Below are 20,023 nucleotides of genomic sequence, written 5' to 3' on the forward strand. Positions count from 1 at the left end.
CAAAATGCCTCTCCAGCAAAATCCCCTGCTAAATGAACAAATGTAAATAAACACAGGATGGTGTATTGTAATGATTTTGTTTATGTGAATCTACCCCCATATCTACAATGAGTGGCATTGCATCAGCAATAGGATATACAAGCAAAAAGAGTATTGTGACCACTAAATAGGAAAAATAGCAAGTATGGGCAAATGGCGAAGGTACGTAAACTGGGCGGGGCTGGGTGGGAGATGGAGGGGATTGTTGCTGGGATGCCAGCATCACTGTGGAGCCTTTCTGGGGTATTGTGGGTTAGTTGACAAAACACAGACAACCCCTGAGAAGTGCCCATTCTAGACTGTTGATAATAATAATATCTATATTGTGCCTTTCATAGTGTACCACCATCACAAAGTGTTTCACAGAGGTAGGCTCTGAACTGTGCATTATATGCAGAGTCACTTCCAACAGGACATTGATTTAACATATCATCTGCAGGATGGAGCACTTGGAGGTTAAGTGACTTGCTTAGGGTCACACAGCAAGTCAGTCAGTGGCAAAGGTGGGATTTGAACCTCTGACCTTGTGGTTACAAGCCCTGGAATTTAACCACTGGACCACACTGCCTCCTATAAGGAGGCTGCAAATAGGCTGATCTCTGGAGGCAGCGTTACATTTCAGCAGTCAACTCCAGGCCAATAGGAAATCCACATTACCCAGCGGAGGAAAAGCACTGAAGGCTTTTCTACTGTCTCATTGTATCTTGGCAAAAGCAGAGTCCAATATTAGTATGAAGTAAATAACAGCTACACATATAATAAAAATCGAATTCCCTGATCTAAAAGGACCCAGATGACCAAAAATAGGTGCCAGTGGATTGGCGGAGTCACTGGTTACACTGCAGGCAAAATATAAAAACTCTTTTTATGCACCACCCACATGGGAAAGCATTATGGGCCCTGTGGTGATGCATCAAGTTGAGATATTGGAAATGGAAGTACCCATAGGGCACATCTGGTGGCACTGGCTTCCATCTTGAATTGTGATGTAAAACCTCCCCACAACCTCCCCAGCAACACACTGTCTTGTGTCAGAAAGAGGTTCTACTTTGCTGAGATTCTATTCATCACTACAATGTTGGCCTTCGTGTTGGGAAGAAAGCAACTAACTCTGCTTTAGGACAACCTCAGGTAAAGACAATAAGGGTGAGTTGAAAGTGAGTCTGGTGCTTGTTTGGGTCCAAGCACTACTGTAATGACTTTGGGTAAGTGATAAAGAAATGGTGTTCATCACTGAAACAGTAGCGCTGGCTACAGCTAACATGCTAGAGTTATTCCAGCAACGCCGCCTACCCCCTATTTCAACGCAGACAGCTTTAATTACATTTGATGAGGTGGAATCAGCATTGTTACTGAATTAGCTGTTGCAGAAATGTCTAAGAACCTTAAGAACGATGCCCCTAATTGCAAACGGGGCTGAGTCTCTGGTTGGGGACATGTAGATATGAAGGGGATCTATTTTAGCACAATATCTAGTAATTCAACACATTCTATTTTAATGTTCGATGCAGTGGCTTATCTAAATACTGTCGCTCTTTAACTCCCCCTATGGGTGATTTATTAATCAGGGCTATAACGATCCACCACTTGTTTACACTGTATGCTAATTCGAACATGTTGTTATGTTCTACAAAAGCCAATACAAATCAATTACATTTTACTATCTAGGGAACGTCATTTCAGCTATTAATATTGCCATGTAATATGATGGTGTAAAGTACTAATCTTATTTGTTGACACGTTGCTAGGCAATAAAACCATTTGAAACACCAATGTCTCTAAGTAAACCCATCAAAAACACTATAGCAAAAGAAGAATGCAAACCGAAGTGCACTTTTTTCGTTCTTCAATTAAAAAATAAAACAAAAAAAACAATTGCAGCACCTAATGACCGGATGACAACATTAACAGTTATTTATTTTTGTCTTAATATTTATTTATTTTACTAACTGACGCAGGAAAAAAAAAAACCTTATCGTTATACCCATCTGACTAATGTAAAGTCTTTGCCTCTTGGGTACCAACCTTCTCTGTTTCATTTGTTCTGCCGTGTATGCCTAGGGCAGTCTCTAGACTTGGTAATGATTGACAGAACCTGTGTTCTCATAGGACCTGCTGCTGTACATTACAGACTGTGTATGAGGTATGAGTCAAAGAGTAAGACGAGAACAGGTCTACCCACTTTGAACCAGATGACCACCTCTGTTTGAATGCGAGAAATCGGTATACAGTACCTGCTGGTAAACGCCTGCAGCCAGCATGCGACTGAGATATCTGTACTTTGTTCTTTGCTGTCAGGTCCTGTGTGTGAGTGGGGATCCAGACGCTGGAAGCCGCACTTGGGCTAGATTTTTAAAACTGCCTTATCCAGAAGACGAAGCGTTTCTTTATGATACATTCCCGGATGATTTTATGTGGTCCGTCGGGACAGCTGCCTACCAGACCGAAGGGGCTTTTCAGAAGGACGGAAAAGGACTCTCTATATGGGACACTTTCACAAGCGCAGGTAATCGGGGTACAGGCGAGGTGGCCAGTGACAGCTACCACAGTGTGCACAGAGATATTCATTTGATCCAAAAATTAAAGGTAACACATTATAGATTCTCAATCTCTTGGCCCAGAATTTTTCCGAATGGAACAATCGGCAGCTATAACGAAGCAGGGGCGAGTTACTACATAAACCTGATTCACAGGTTGAAGAGAATTGGAGTGGAGCCTGTTGTTACACTTTACCACTGGGACCTGCCAGACACTCTGCAGCGGCTTTATGGTGGATGGAGCAATCCTATTTTAGTGGACCTTTTTAAGGAGTATGCAGAGTTTTGCTTTAGGACTTTTGGAGACAATGTGAAATTTTGGATCACTATTGACAATCCGTTTGTCGTTGCTTGGCATGGCTATGGTACTGGAATGGTTGCTCCAGGCATCAAAGGTGACCCGGGGTTGCCATTCCGAGCTGGTCATACTCTTATTAAGGTAAGTGATACACTGAGGACTCAGCAGGTAAAACTGTAGCTGAAAAATCCGACTACAGATTTATTCGGTATTGATATAAACACGATAACATATATGGTGCAAACATGTCTTTAAAAGACACAAACAGAGGTGAGTTGTTTAGCAAACTTTGTTTATGCTTCAAAACGCATGTGTTTATGAGAAAACAGTACATCGTAAATATCATTGTTTACACTGGCGTATTATCGACTATAGAATAATATTACAAATAACATTACAAAATAGTGACGACACTCGCTTTTATGGACCCCTGAACAAATATTAACCCTGACTGTTAACCACAACAATGTGCTCTACTCAAATAAATCCGAGGTAACTTCGACTAACTACACAATGAGGTATCCCGAAAACACTGAGCTTGCTACTATATGCCATAAACCTAACAAATATCAGAAAGCACTTTTATAAGATTTTTTTTTTTAGATTTTTATATAGGAATGACAGCAATTTTATAATCTTTTTTTTTTTTTTTTTTTTTTTTAAATATCCAGTCTTATTATCTTATAGGAAACCTATAGGGACATTGTCACACAAGGATTTATACAATTCTCTGTATAATTCTGGACAAATCCTCTATGAATATGTTTTCTTTAGTTTATCATAGCCATTGAAAATAAGTAATATGTCTGGAACATATACATAGCCTCTGATCAACAATGTCTGCTTTCAACATCTTATCTCAGACTTGTTCAAGGGGATATGTCACTCCACCACAGCTAGACAAACTCTACTGACTCCTGACAGTAGAACAGAGTGAAAAAAGGATATAGATGTACTGGGAGGAGAATACATACTGGACTGAACATTATGTGCATGTAAATATCTTGTTCTTGCTAAATCATCTCTTCAAATAATAATATCTTTATTTTTATATAGCACCTTTCATAATGGACCACCATCACAAAGTGCTTTACAGAGGTTGGTTGTAAACTGTGCATTATATGCAGAGTCACTTACAATAGGATGGAGCACAAGGAGGTTAAGTGACTTCCTCAGGGTCACACAGTGAGTCAGTCACCCAGGAGGTCCCCGGTTCAAATCCCACCTCAGCCACTGACTTATTGTGTGACCCTGAGCAAGTCACTTAACCTCCTTGTACTCCGTCTTTTGGGTGAGATGTAATTGTAAGTGACTCTGCAGCTGATGCATAGTTCACACACCCTAGTCTCTGTAAGTCACCTTGGATAAAGGTGTCTGCTAAATAATAATAAAGGTGGGATTTGAACCGGTGACCTTCTGGTTACAAGCCCTGGACGTTAACCACTGGACCACACTGTCTCCTACAAACACAGCTATGCTAACTATTTTAATGCAGTCTTACCCCAAAACGATTGGGATTGGGGCTTTTGTTTAATACTCCCTCCCTTTCTCACAACACATTTTAGTATAGCTGTGAAAATAATCATCCTTCAATTGGATGCGTTAGCTTTTTAATGAGCAATCCCATGAGTGCAGTGGTACCAATGCAGAATACAACGAAAGACATCTGTTTTTCACTTAAACACCATCATTGGGTTTTCTGTCATAGAAAGAGCCGAAACTGGTGGAAGATTCAAACACATTTTGGAATTGAGTTGTGATGTAAAGCAAATCAGTAAATGACTTGTGACAGCAGCCCTCTAGTGGCTGATATTAAAAGTGCATGAAATACTGACCAGCTGCTGCCTACACTGGCAGTCTGGATCCAGTCTAACATTGCACTGGCAAACAGTTTGAGTGCCTGTCCACGACCTTTAATAAACACATGTAAGAAGCTGTTTTACATGTCCAGCTACGGTGTCGTTACAAGCGCCCAACAGAGGTTTGTTGCTCCTGGGTAATTTGGACTTTATCCAGTTTGAATCCCAGTCAGTGCACCTCAATACACGCATGTGAGAAATGTACAACTCCAGCAATTCTTACTTGGGAGTATTTTCAGTTTTATTACCATGTGAACATATTTGGTCTTCAGTGCTGGAAGGAAACCAATTTGGTTAACAGGTTAACAGATAAACTATATAAAGTCAAGTTCACAACAATCTGTCACAGACTTTGGACACCATTTTATGGATGAAACAGATTCGGTAAGCATTTACTCCAGTTCAAAGTTTAAACAATCTGCTAACACCAACTATGAAAGAGCTCTTCAGAAAACATACTTTTCATTAAAGCTTCATAAAATGAATACCTTTACTGTAGGAAAATAAAAAACGAATGCACGCTTTGAACTGGAGCAAATACCTATAGTGAATATAATGTACAGAGGCTTGTAGTTAGAAATTAACAATTGTTTAAGACAGTGACACATAATGATCTGGTTCTGTTAATTTAAAAGACGCAGTAGTTACTGAGTGTTTCAGATTGGTAGCATTCTACCAATTTACTCACAAAAATGTAGCTACCTCTGTGCTTCTGCATTGCCATTGGTATCTACATACAGTATTCATTCCTTTGTTCATATGTTGATTTAAGTGAATAGTTCACAATGTCTCTGTGTTTTGGTCCCTAGCATATAAGCACATGCATGATCCAAGAATGAGAACAGTAAACAAGAGCAACCAACAGTGTGTGTTGTTTCGTTACATTTTTATCAATATGTTGAAGACCTGCTGCACAGCAGCTTTATTGACAGGTGGGATTATGAGGGCATACTATTTATAAAAAGGTAACAATCTAATTACTGCTCTGTACTATAAGCCCTTTTTTCCATTTTCTTTATAGCTTATTAATCAATGCAAGATAAATCAGCGCACAGGTGCTTTTACACAGAACAGATCACTCTTCGGTCCACGCAGCAGCCTCACGCGCAGCAATGAGTAACTAGCTGCTGACTATGGAAAATCTGTCTTGGAAACAGAGACCTAAACTTGATTGTTTGATTGTTTAGTCGTTGAAACTGCCTTGAAAAACAAGGTTTTGCGATTTCTTTGTTGCTATCCTTATTTAGCTACAGTAGCATAACACTAAACAAACAGACAAAAACATCTCTTGTTAAAACGTTTGTCTAATTTTATATCTTCAGTTATTGATAACATTTGGACCAAGACAAGTCTACCAAGTTTAAAAATGATTGCATATAATTTTGACATTTTACCTGAACTAGCAGAGGAATAAATATTGAATCTAGTTTCTAGGAGTGAGTATTATTATTATTTGTTTATTTAGCAGATGCCATTATTCATGGTGACTTACAGAGACTCGGGTGTGTGAACTATGCATCAGCAGCAGAGTCACTTACAGTAACGTCTCACCCAAAAGATGGAGCACAAGTGACTTACTCAGGTTCACACTATGATTATTTGAACCAGGGACCACCTGGTTACAAGCCCTTTTCTTTAATCACTGGATCACACCACCTCATATAGTATAGTATAGATAAAAGCACAATGTTATAACAAAGTGTGAGAACATTTTTTTGTAATGAGGATTGCTTAGCTATTGAAGGCCAGATTTGAAAAAGAACAGTTATATAAACCCCCTCTGGTGATATTTACTTGTGACATTACTTGGTGCTGCCATCTAGTGATAGCCAGGGAAAGTGCATTTGACAATTTACAACAAATAAAAAGTGAATAAAAATACACACTGTTGTGTGCAACCTTGGATTGTGACCAAGCTGGTACTAATGGCTCTGCAGTGTACAGCAACTGCTCTGGCTTTGGTTCATGCCATTGCTGTAAAATTAATATGTAAAAATGTGACAATGTAGTGCTGTGGGGCCAATCTACCAATGTGGCTGCCCTCCCGCTACCACTCCTCTATGCAACAAAACCATTGAATTACTGTTGTGGTGCTACTACATTACCATTTTTACAGGTAGGCCTAAATATGATTCATGTATTTTTTTGTTTTTTTAGGCCCATGCAGCAGTTTGGCATCTCTATGATAACAAGTTTCGACAAAAACAGGGCGGTAAGGTGTCCATTGCTCTCGGCTCTCACTGGATAAGTCCGCGCAAAAAGAGCAAAGAGAATATTAAGGCCTGCCAGTGCTCCCTTGACTTCGTCCTGGGCTGGTTCGCTAAGCCTCTGTTTATTGATGGAGACTACCCAGCTTGCATGAAGAAGAACCTCTCCTCTAATTTACCGTCTTTCACCGAAGCAGAGAAAAGGGAGATCAGAAACACGACTGATTTTTTTGCCCTCTCTTTCGGATCGGTGTTGAGCTTCCAGCTCATAAACGACAGTCTTAAGTTTGGACAGACAGAGTCTCTTAGCTTGAGGATGGTGCTGTACTGGATAAATGCTGAGTACAACAGTCCCAAAATCTTCATTGTGGAGAACGGCTGGTTTGTCAATGGAAACACAAAAACGGAAGATGCCAAAAACATGTATTATATGAAAAGGTTCATTATGGAAACTTTAAAATGTAAGTGTTTTGTGTTTTTAATTATCATATTGGTGAAAATAAAATTATGTCAAATACTGTGTACTGATTCCCATAGCGTGTATATATACTCACTGCTCTCAACAATTACAAGACATATTCATAATTGCAGAACAATCTTGGGCAGGGGAGCTGTCTCATTGTACCCCATGAAGCATTGTACCCCATGAAGCATACTGTATGTGTATTCAAAGAATTTGAGATACTAGCTTGTTTTTAAACTGTAGGTGCTTTAAACAACGTCCTCAGTTCCATTGTGTGAGTCACATTTACCCCTCTGTAGTAGCAGTATAGACAAAAAAGAGCTCATTTAAATACAGATGCACGGCTGAACACAATATAAAATTGCGCATGTATATTTTTCGTCTCAACAATTCAAATATCTTGGTATCCTTGAGTAGGTAATCCACCCGCCTTCAAATACATGCACACTATTTGATTAACCAATCTGTCCAACAAGTGCAGTGTTTACCCAAAACATTAGTATTTATATACTACAAGTAGATTCTCGCTTCCAGTCATGTCAGTGAAGTAGACCTGTGGGATTATGTGTCTCACAACCCTCTGAAGCACTGCATAGATCCTTGGAATTATTATACCAGTTACGGCTGCTTTGTTTACAACCAGCCATGTAAATGTAAAACTATTATCCATTCAGGAATACCAAGGTATGTATTGAGCCAAGTCTTGGAGATGGGTAAAACATCCCTGGTCATTTTACATTTACTCATCTGTCCCCATACTTGTTTGAAGGTGGGCTGGAGGAGAAAGCCTTTGTTCTTGTCATTGCCCCTCCCCTGGGACCTGGGGACGTCGACAATAGTGTATCTTTTTATGATAACCCCTCAGCTAATGCAAAGCAGGCACTGTACAATATCCTCCTGTGCTGGATATACTAGAAACCGGAGGACTCTAATTAGTTATAGTTACATTATCCTCCAGTTCTAGTGAGGTTTCTTCTGGCTTAACTGAATGAGAAGACATTGACCAGACTACTGTCCACAACAGCTACCATGATCCGTTATGGAGTGGCATGGGATGATACCAAGGGCAGAAACTTTGCCTTACAATCTGTGTGTGGTGCTGTAGTTTGCAGCTGAGTGCCCATAAACCAAGGAAGAACAGGGCAATAGCTGGAACACCACATTGTGCATCGCAAAGTTTGAAAAAAACAGCTTTATAGGTTATAAAGAGACTTTGAATGATCTGATCCGGTTTTAGGTGTTTTCATTTTTTTTATTAAATACTTAACAGTTTAAGTTGCTGATAGGTCCTGATAGTTTACCAGTGGATCGCTTTTTTTCCCTTCACACACAGAGTTCATGTTTTACAGTATCTGTATCAAGAATGCACAAATTTCATTCAAAATTAAGTTTGCATATAGGGGCAGCAGTGTGGAGTAGTGGTTAGGGCTCTGGACTCTTGACCGGAGGGTCGTAGGTTCAATCCCAGGTAGGGGACACTGCTGCTGTACCCTTGAGCAAGGTACTTTACCTAGATTGCTCCAGTAAAAACCCAACTGTATGAATGGGTAATTGTATGTAAAAATAATGTGATACTTTGTAACAATTGTAAGTCGCCCTGGATAAGGGCATCTGCTAAGAAATAAATAATAATATAGCAGAGTAAATCTTCATCATAGGCCATACTCATGACCCAAATTCCCAGGATATAGTAACAACAAGAGCTTTTTGTTAGATAAAATACATCCACACAAAAAAAATAAACTGTTCACTAATACATGCCTCTCTTTTTGCAGCAATTAAGTATGACAATGTTTCTGTAATTGGGTACACCGCCTGGTCCCTGGTAGATGGGTTTGAGTGGTACAGAGAATACAATATCCGACGGGGCCTGTACTATGTGGATTTTCTCAGCCCGGACTTGAGAAGGGAACCAAAGTCCTCTGCCTTCTTTTATCAGAAACTGATTGAGAAAAATGGATTCCCACTGCTACCAGAAAACGAGCCAATCACAGGAGTATTTCCATGCAACTTCACCTGGGGAACGGCTGCCAACTCAATACAGGTAGGAGCTCTTCACCCAGCATGGCTATGTTTCAACTGCATTGGCCGTCTGGAACCTATTCAAAATCTGGTAGCAGCTTTCATGGCCTTCATAGGCAGTCACAATGCTTGAATCTGTTTGTGTGGTAAAATAGCCCACTGTGAATCAAATTCAATTAAAGTGAATGTAGTATGAGGTATGATGTAAGTATGTGGATCAGGGGTACATTAAGTCAGTGTCATGGGGTGACCTCGCCTCCCACCTAATTTCTAAGTTAATATTTCACTGTAATGCAGCAGGTTTGTTATCCAGCAGGTATTTGCAGTAAGAATACTCTTCGCAGCAGTAAATAAAAGCAAAAAACAGTATACCAGTCCGTAGGGCTGCAGGTATTAAACATTTAACTTTAGCATAAATCATATTAATGGTAATAAAAAGATAAATGGACATTAAATCATAGTTCATACGTTTTAAAAAGCTGCAATGTTAGCTTTGCTATATTTTGTCTATTTGTTGAAAATCTAAAATTTCCCCTCTAAAATGAAGCAGGTTACTTGACGGTTGAGACTGCTTCATATGGCCTGGCAGGGTTTGCAAGTTTTTTTTTTTTTTTAATTTTTTTTTTTTTTATGGACAGGCAAATCACAACATATACAGTTCAAACACAAACAGTCGTAGGTAGAACTCAAGACAGTCCGTTTGACAAATGTTTCAACCAAGGCCTCCATTATTTCAAATTATTATTAAATGTTTAACAGTTATTTTGAATCTGTGCCAGACTTGCTGCCCATGGTGGCTGTACACCCTACAGTGTTATAGAGGGTTTTTTAAACTGTTCTGTCCTTCACTTTAGTGCCCTTTCATTGCAGTGTCCTGCTTGGCAAGTAGTTCTGTGGTAGAACTATAGCGAAGACAACAGTGGAAATGACGCTAATTAACCATTCATTTAAAAAGGTTTAAATTAAGAATACACTTCTAAGCCATTTGTGTGCTTGTGCAACAATCCAGTAATTAAAAAAATGAATTCTAAAATTACTTGTCACTCTTATACCCCACCTTTCCATTCTGCCTAGTCAAAAACCTAACGTTTACATAGTTATACGCAGCATGAGAGAAGCAAATGGCCAAACATTCAGCAGTGAGACTACCAGTACCAAGGCTCTAAGAAAGGTATGTTAAAACATATTGCCCAATCGATTGTTCTTCTTCACTGTTGTCATTCATAGCCCAGGCAAGGACAGGTCGGCAGGTCAATTTCTTGACAAATATGCGAGCGACTTGTAGGTCATTAGACTTTGTTTATTTGTCTTTACAGGGACTCTGCTGCTTTTAACAGGTTGGTGGACAAATAATGTATCTGTGTATCCTTCAACCTTAAAGAATCATTTCAGCCCGTCACTCACTTGAAAACTTCTGTTATCACCTTAAAGCAGTCAAATAATAATAATTAAAAAAAAAACGTTAAGAATCGGTGGGGTTGGCAGATGTTTTGAATGGAACGAGGAAGGCGGTTCAGTGACAGTCAGAAAATGCCTCCCGTAGAAGAATGCCCTCCTTGGTCATATGAGCATGTGCAATAACTCGGTCACTCATATGGGCAAGTACAGTACCTGTTTCGGTAAGCCCCGCCTCACTCTTAAGTCCCGCCTACTTCTTTTTTGCATCCCAGTAAAGAGTGGCCTTTTTCAAATCATTTAAACTAGCGAGATTACTTTGAAATAGTTGTACTGTATTTCCACAAGTTGATCTGCTATCTTGCACAGTAGGACAGTCTTTTTCATGATTTCTATCAAGTTTTCGTTTGCGATAGCTTTGATAGATTATTGCGTAAGCCAGTATAATGTTTCTCTGTGCTTTCTGGTAGATAGGCGCTGGATATGGGGCAACTTTCTCCATTATTATTTTATATTGTTTGTGACCTAACACCAAAAACAAAATGGAATCATGCTGAACCACCAAGTATAATAATAATAATAATAATAATAATAATAATAATAATAATAATAATAATAATAATAATAATATTAATCTTTCAGTGGACCACATGAAGATGTGATGAAATACCATTATAAATTCACACATAAATCATGTCCTGTTTATAATTGTAGTGGGTTGCATATTTCTATGTAACCGTTGTAATGTCAGTATATGAACCACACATAATGTGTGGACTTGGTTGACTGGTTGGTTAACTGCATTGGTCTGTGCTTATAGTGTTTCTCGCTACATGTTTTGAGCTGTGGTGCGAGTCAATATTGTTGCCGTTTTGTTTTATTCTAATACACACAGCATTGGAAAGATATTGGGTCAATTGTCTATTATTATTATTATTATTATTATTATTATTATTATTATTATTATTATTATTATTATATATCTAGCAGTGACGTCACATAGTATTCTAATAATCCATATAACTTGTATAAACTTTAATAGGCATATATATATATTTGTTTTGTTTTGTTTTGTTTTTACCAGTTTAACATTATCCATGTCAGTATCCATGACAGCACTGTGGTTTTGTGTATTTTGTAGCCAGTTTAATCTTTTGTCTGATTCATATGAACCCTGAACAGCTCAAAATGAATGGTGTCCTTCTACAGTATAACTGTTTGATTTGGCTGAACATTGTGTAATCGAGTTCAGTTTACCTGCATCTAAAGGTTGACATTTGAAAGCAGGTTCAGTGGGGGCAAATATTAAGCACACAAAAACGCTACCTTATATATATTATTGCTGAGAAAAAGCTTTTCTTGTGCCCTTTAAAAAAAGGTCTCAGTAGTCACAAAGGAAATGTAGTGCAATAAAGGTGACGATGAATATAACTGAAGTCTATTTAATTACAACAAAGAAGAGAGGAACAACTGACAAAGTTGTCGCAGTTTTTTCCATTGAGCAATGCTGACTCGTTTTGTTGTGTTTTTCAGGTAGAAACCATACCCTCACAGTTTAACGACCCTAATGTTTATGTCTGGGATAAGTCCGGGAACAAGAAACCAGAAAAAGTAGAGGGGGTGGTGGTCCCCTTGCGCAAAACCCGTTGCGGGGACTATGCCTCCATCAGATACCAAGTTTCTCGTCTGCACAGAATGCACATCACCCATTTCCAGTTCTCCCTGAACTGGCCCTCTCTCGTTCCAACAGGGAACGTCTCACAGGTGAAAACTACCCTCCTGCTATATTACAAGTGCTTCGTTAGTGAACTACAGAGGGCTAACGTGACTCCTGTTGTTACCCTGTGGCACCGTACTGCACAGCACTCCGGGTTGCCGGCTCCTCTGGTTAAAAATAAAGGATGGCAGAACACGGACACTGTGCAAGCTTTTGTGGCCTATGCCAGGCTCTGTTTCAGAGAGCTGGGTGACCATGTCAAGTACTGGATCACCCTCAACGAGCCAAACATTAGAGACGAGCAAAAGACTTTCTTGGAGGGCCACAACCTCTTGAAGGCTCACGCACTGGCTTGGCATGTCTATGACGAGGACTTCCGGCGAGCGCAGAAGGGGCAGGTGTCTATCACCCTGCATGCAGACTGGGTGGAGCCGGCTTACCCCTTCTCCAGGAACGACGTTGAGCCGGCCAATAGGGTTCTGGAATTCCGCATTGGCTGGTTTGCCGAGCCTATTTTCGGCAATGGAGACTATCCGCAGTTGATGAGGGAGTGGCTGCAGCAGCGAAACAACTTGGACTTGTATGACTATCACCTTCCCCACTTCACCGAAGAGGAGAGGAACCTTGTGCAGGGCACTTACGACTTCTTTGCTCTGAGTCACTACACCACTTCTCTGGTCTTTGAAGAAGTGGAGGAGAAAACCCAGTACAACACCTACCTGGAGGTGCACTTCATACCTGACACCACCTGGCTGAAATCCCCCAAGAGAGGTGCAGTGGTACCTTGGGGGCTGCGGAAGGTGCTCAACTGGGTGAAATCCAGATATGGAGACGTGCCCATCTACATCATGTCCAACGGTGTGGATGATGATCAGACTGAGACAGATGATAAACTCCGGCTTTACTACATGGAGAACTACATCAACGAGGCCTTGAAGGGTAAGTGTTTGGAAAACCTTTTGCTGTAGTAATACAGAGGGAATTACCAGATTATGAATTTTGTTTGGTTGGTAATGATGTAAAACAAATCTGTTTTCTGGCCATTTTGGAAGTTGACCAGGGACTGATTTAGACCCCACTGTCCAGGTGCCCAAATGGCTCAAGCAGAGATTGTTTTGGGAGATGCCCACTAACCTTCAGTTCTCCTACTCTCTTGCGGAGAGTTGCCACAACTGCACCAAGAGAGGTTTTGTTTTTTAGTGAGCGAAAATAATGGGACATTTGAAATTGGGGAGAAAAAGGGGGTCAAATAATTGGGCTCGCTAAATGTAAAACATAAAAAGAGTTTTTGAAGAATAACGTGAATTGCTTGTTAAATTAAATCAGTAATACAACACAGTAGTAATGCACAAGCATTGCTTCACAAAAAATGTCTGCAGCAGCATCTTTGTTAAAAGCACACATTTACTTAGACATAATAAACTTTAAGAAAAGTATAAAGAAAGTACAGAAAGAACTGCAGTACGACTGCAGTAACACACAGCAGTGGTAGTGCCGAACCTGATGCAATCATCTGTGCGTGATCCCTAGATTTGACTTCACTGTCTCTTCCAGCAGATGTCGCTTTAAATCCTTAGAATTTTTATTTGTGTGTCACCCATTGTTTTTTTTTCCAGCGTCTGTACTTGATGGTGTCAACCTCCAAGGGTACTTTGCATATGCCTTTGATGATCAAAGTGATCCCGGCTTTGGACTCTATGGCTACATCCATGACGAATTCTATATAAAACTATCCCTCGGTCATTACAGGAAAATTATTGACAAAAATGGCTTTCCCAGCCCTACTGCTCCAAAACAGGACTGTACACTGGAACCGTATAGCTGTCCTGGATGCTCTCTTTTCTTCACAAAAAAATCCATGATAACTTTTCTATCTTTTATTGGTATTTGTTTTGTGATCACTGTAGGGTTAGTTATGTATTATTCAATAAAGCCTGGTAAGAGATATCCGTATTAAATATTACAGGTTGATGTAGACATTCTTTTTGGAACTAAATCTATTTAATGCACAAGCACATAATCACTATAGCACACAGAGACATTTGCACTTTGCACCTTGTACTGTAAATCAGTAATTACAGTGTGTTTCACAGCAGCTACCTGTTGAGTTCAATAGGAACTACATTACTGTATATACTGGCTGGGAGAAAGAAAAATATGTTCCATAAGTGTCAGAGCAAATGTTGTCAATCCAATGCTAGGCACTTGTCCTAAATTAGACTTCTGAAATCCAGTGATCAGTTGTATGTTAATAGCTAATTTAATTTGTATTTAAAAATAAGAAATATTTTAAAACAGTATTTTTGTGCCAAATAGTTGTTGTTGTTTTTTTAATGTATAGTTTTACTTGTGTATATTGGTGTTGTTTTCGCCATATCCCTGGTATATGCCAAGAGTAAATATAAAGCTGTCTCCCACAACGTGAGACAGCAGTCATTTGTGCAGTCTAGTAGACATAAACGCCTGTCAACCTAGTGCCTCAGATCTCTTGCAACAGCAAGGTACAGCTTTTGTATTTTACAGAATACTGCACAAAAAAGAATATGGAACATGAAGCACAGTATAGTTACACAAAATGTGTGCTGCATATCACAGCTGTTTATATTTTTTCCACCCAGTCCATGGGTATAAGCAATATCCATTCTGAGTTTCCCATTCAGAACAGAAGTGGCAGTTCACCCATCACCTGGGGGAAAAGACACCACCAATATAACCGAAGGTCAAGTATAGAATCTATTCAGTCTTGAACAAAGAAGACTATGCGGCGATCTGATTTAAGCATTCAAAATTCTAAAAGGTATAGACAATGTCGACCCAGGGGACTTTTTTGACCTGAAAAAAGAAACAAGGATCAGGGGTCACAAATGGAGATTAGATAAAGGGGCATTCAGAACAGAAAATAGGAGGCACTTTTTTTACACTTTTTAATTGTGAGGGTATGGAACCAACTCCCCAATAATGTTGTTGAAGCTGACATCCTGGGATCCTTCAAGAAGCTGCTTGATGAGATTCTGGGATCAATAAGCTACTAACAACCAAACGAGCAAGATGGGCTGAATGGCCTCCTCTCGTTTGTAAACTTTCTTATGTTCTTCTTATGTTCTAAGAATGGAATGCAAACTCATATTGCGATGAGCTGGCTGCTCAGGTTTTGTACTAGAAGGTAACACAGAGAATCAGGACAAGGATTTCTGGTACACAGAGCATATTTACTTAGGTAGTACAATGCCTCAGATCATGCACAGTTTAGTTCTATGGTTCCTTTCTACAACATACAAAGTCCAATTTTATTTTATTATTTAACCCATTTCACTGTGGAACTCCTCAAGGTCTCTTCCCAGCTCGCTCTGTAATTGGGAAATAACTCAACAGTGCACCTCCCAATAGGTGGCGCCAAAGAGCCAGCAGTACCAAGGCACATATAGATCATTTAGACCAGGGGTGTCAAACTCAGTTCCTGGAGGGCCGCAGCGTCTTCTGGCTTTCCTTCCACCCGAGCTCTCAATTACTTCATTGGTCTAATTATTTGATTATTTGATTGTATTACAAATAAATTAAATATTGCATTATTTGCTTTGTTTCTACCTTTGTGTTGGCGTATTGGTGCATTTCCTGTACTCTCTTCTATTCAAAACGAATTTTAAATAAAAACAGAAAAGTAATTGCAAGTATGATAAGTTTATTAGTGCATTTATGATAAAATATGGATTTTCTTAAACATTATGTACACAGAAAAAAAAACACGCTTTCTTATCACATATGCAAATCTTCTTTCACTCCACATACATATTTACAATCAATAACAATTTAGAACTGAGGTAAAATATGAGGTATAAATAGGTATAACATTAAATACATTGATTCCCAAATTGCACAGTACTATAGCATCGTACAACAGTTTATGTGTTAGGGATAATCATGCACATCAGTTATGCTTTGAATTAATATTACGTTTTTTTTTTAGCAGATACACTGGAATATTGTGTTTCCTAGATTTGCCTCAGCCTAAAACTTGGCTAATTGCACATTTTATCTCATTATGGTTATGATTCATGTTATTATTATTTTTTGAAAGTAAAAATAACTGTAAAAATAACCAAATTGGTTCATGAGAAAGAAAAAGCATTCTTTTAAAACTCCAGTATGAAATAAATATGCTACAACAACATAACCTAATGGAAAATGTGTTTTCTTAAGACTGTCAGGAAGTAGGCATACATAGCTAACATACACAAGGGTATCCATGGCATCCCAAAACATCACTTGCTGTTACTGTTAAATAATACAATGTTATCATTTTTTAATGGTCGCTCAATATGTCAGTAGAATATCTGGCTAAGACACCCCACTTCTTTTAACAGGCTTAAAAAACATTTGGTTTATAAACAGATTTACAACAAGCTTACATAAAATAGCAAACATGTTTTCAGTTGGGGGAAGGGGGTAAAATTAGGGTTACATTGTACATTAAAAAAACTGTAAAATGAACGATAATTTAATATGGAATTTCCTAATGAATAGCAAATCCATGATAAATGCCATACTGATTCCCATGAGCAGCCTAATTCATGAACTCCTGATGTCAAGAGTTCCCACAGTCATTTAAAACCCCTTTCCAATTGAGAATGCGTCCCTCTCAAGACCTGTAATGGCATATTTGTTCCTATATTGTTGAAAGTCACTTTTAATTACAGAGCCAATTAATAAAGGTCAAGTTTAGGATTTATTTTTTCTAGTTCTTGCTAGCATGTGAAATTCACACATTTCAAAATGTATTTAAAAGTGTTTCCCAGCACTAACATTTTAATCAAAAGAAATTATGAAAATATTGAACTGTAGAAATATATTATGTATACTTTTGTTTTTAAAGACGTCAGTCTACCATACAACAGGTTACTACAGTATAGTATTACCACAAATCTGTTTATATGAGTATATCTGATATTTGTTACAAGAGGGGAAGGGGGGGCTATAGCATTTCTGGCAGTATTACGAAATACCAGAGTATTTTTATTTATGTGGGATTCCCACGTACTGTAGATGTGGTCTACGAGTCTGGTATCTATTAGTACAACCCATTTGTTTACTTTGTGGTCATTTTTCCATCAGGTCCACATAGAAAGAGACAGGCAACTTCCCTTTGAACAAAGTTATTTATTTGGCCTACATGTTTTTTTGGTTCAGCTTCTTTAGGCAGAAAGATTTAAATAACTTTATCTTTTCCCATTCGCATCTGTTCCTAGGACTTGCCGAGCCCTGTTCCCAGGCTGTCTCTGAGAGTAAGTGACCTTTCTGAGGGCTCTCATACAGAGCAGCCAGCCTGGAGGGAACAGCTGCTCCCATTCCAATCCTTCTGTCCCCCACCCCCGCAGGCTCGCTACCTTAAAACTTTTCCATTATCCTTAAGCCCAGCCGAAAACAAATTCCCATGTTATCAAGCAAATACATTTCTCTAGCAATATATATAGTATTTACACAGTTGCATTATTTTGGAGTAGAAGAAATTAGGGAGGGCAGGGGTTCACTTTAAACACCCAAATAAAACAAACATTCTCAGGTAAAGCCCTAAGATTTCAGTAAAGTGAGTCAGGCAATTAAGCAATATATATATATATATATATATATATATATATATATATATATATATATATATATATATATATATTTTTTTTTTTTTTTTTCTGTCATATACCTTTCAATCCATTCTAAACCTTGGCAAAGGTAAAATAAAATCATTGATCAATTAACAATGCTGCAATCATAATATTGTGGTTCGTAATTTGGAAATGGATGCAGTCTCTGATCAGAAAGTGTATGAGAGGTAAACCCAAAAAAGCAGCCTGTCATCCAATAGATTTGACCCGGTTTAAGTGACAGTTTGTTGATTCCTTAAAAGGTTACACATTTCCTTTAAAAAAAAAAATGTAATAAAAAATAGCAATACAGTTTTACACAAAATCCTTTTAATGTTTTCTTAAAAATTGCACTTTTGGAAACCTATATTTACCCTCGTCAGATTTCTACAGTACTATTTCAAACCTGAATCACCATGAATTTACCCCCAAGAGCAACAGGGTAGCAGTCACACTGAATTACACTGACTGCAAAATGGTACTGTAAAAGATTAGTAAAACCAGCTTACATTTTTTTTTTAGAATTACAATGCAGTAGGGAAATCAATATAATAAGCAAGGGATGAAGATAAAAAAGAGCATTATATATATATATATGTATATTTAGCTTTGTATTTAACATTTATAAAATATACCTGCTTCTCAGAAGCTTTTATCTGCTCTGATGTGCAAAGCATGGATAATGTCCTAGACATTGTAGAATATAATGCAAATAATAATACAAATAACAATATTACAATGTATGATAAAGCTGTGGTTGGCTGAATAGTTTTCACAAAAGGTGATGTATTCCAGCATCAGTGAGCAAGGCTCACTTTTTTGTTGAGGCAATAACGAGTGCTTCACATATGTTACGTCACCGATATCTCTTAATGATCTTGTTTAAGGCTGTATTACTTTCACACTGGATAGGTTAATCCCAGGCCTTGCTACTTGTTTCACAATCCTCCACGCTGTGCCCCTTGATAAAGCTCTCAATTCAGATTTTGGTTTCTGGTCCTTCTGCTGTCAATGGATGAAAGGAGTTCCTGATCCTTGCTGCTTCAGTAGCACACAAATACCCAAAGGCTTTGCTGTACCAGTCTGGTGTCCGACCTCTGAAACACAGAACCAACTAGTGCTTGGTACCAGTGAAGCTTATCAAGACAACCCACTCCATAAAAATGATGTACAGTCATGTGTTCTATATGTACAGTGTAATAAACTGTATATTGAAAGAACATTTTAAGAATAGGCAATACTTTAATCAATGCAATACCTAATACTATATTTTGAGTTCCACAGCAAAACAGGTATATTTTTGCATTAACTAAGTATGTCAGAAAGACTTACTTGAGATCCATTCTGCAGATGTGTGTGAGCCTGGATTTCCCTGAGCCACACGGCTCTAATAAATACTGCGAGTCCAAGACAACCGCTCTCACACCTCCGATTGGAGGAGCTTCTTCAAGGTCCACTGAAATGACTACAAGAGCGCAGGTTCCCTTTGGCAGATCAGTCCTCCAGGACCTACACAATATTAAATCACAAAAAGAACAAAAAGTTGAAGTACATGATATTGTTTCACCTATTATGTTTCACCTATTATGTCAGCTGCCGAAAACGTCCAGTCCAAAATATATCCTGAAAACAAATTTTTAAAATTGTCACATTAACAATGTTCTTGTTAATAATGGCATATAGTACTCTGCAGTAGGCATTACCTGTAGACAATTCTGCCAAATTGTGTTGTGGACTAGTAAGCTGAGACCACCCGAGGCCTCAAAAAGTGAAGTAGACTACAGATAAGTCTTTCATTCAAATAACCGTTTTAATGTTCTTTAATACTAAACATCATGGCTTGGTTTTTGACT

General features: G+C 38.6%; 2 protein-coding genes across 6 annotated transcripts in view; one reads left to right on the plus strand and one right to left on the minus strand.

Annotated features, from left to right (window-relative positions):
- The first annotated feature begins 2,100 nt into the window (after positions 1-2,100).
- Positions 2,101-16,435, plus strand: LOC131737834 (klotho-like). Its single transcript, XM_059029602.1, has 5 exons — positions 2,101-3,015; positions 6,891-7,401; positions 9,179-9,447; positions 12,354-13,476; positions 14,154-16,435. The coding sequence occupies exons 1-5, from the start codon at positions 2,299-2,301 to the stop codon at positions 14,492-14,494; spliced, it is 2,961 nt and encodes a 986-aa protein (XP_058885585.1). The 5' UTR covers positions 2,101-2,298; the 3' UTR covers positions 14,495-16,435.
- Positions 16,436-18,483: 2,048 nt separating this feature from the next.
- Positions 18,484-20,023, minus strand: part of LOC117407524 (stAR-related lipid transfer protein 13-like) — a 145,603-nt gene continuing 144,063 nt past the window's right edge. For all 5 annotated transcript variants that reach the window (XM_059029597.1, XM_059029598.1, XM_059029600.1 and 2 more), the window contains 2 exons: positions 19,503-19,679; positions 18,484-19,267 (listed from right to left, as the gene is read on the minus strand). In XM_059029597.1, coding sequence (XP_058885580.1) covers positions 19,150-19,267; positions 19,503-19,679 — 295 coding nt within the window. In that variant the 3' untranslated portion in view covers positions 18,484-19,149. The remainder of the gene's footprint in view (positions 19,268-19,502; positions 19,680-20,023) is intronic.

Source organism: Acipenser ruthenus, chromosome 8 (assembly GCF_902713425.1).
Source record: "Acipenser ruthenus chromosome 8, fAciRut3.2 maternal haplotype, whole genome shotgun sequence".
NCBI lineage: Eukaryota > Metazoa > Chordata > Actinopteri > Acipenseriformes > Acipenseridae > Acipenser > Acipenser ruthenus.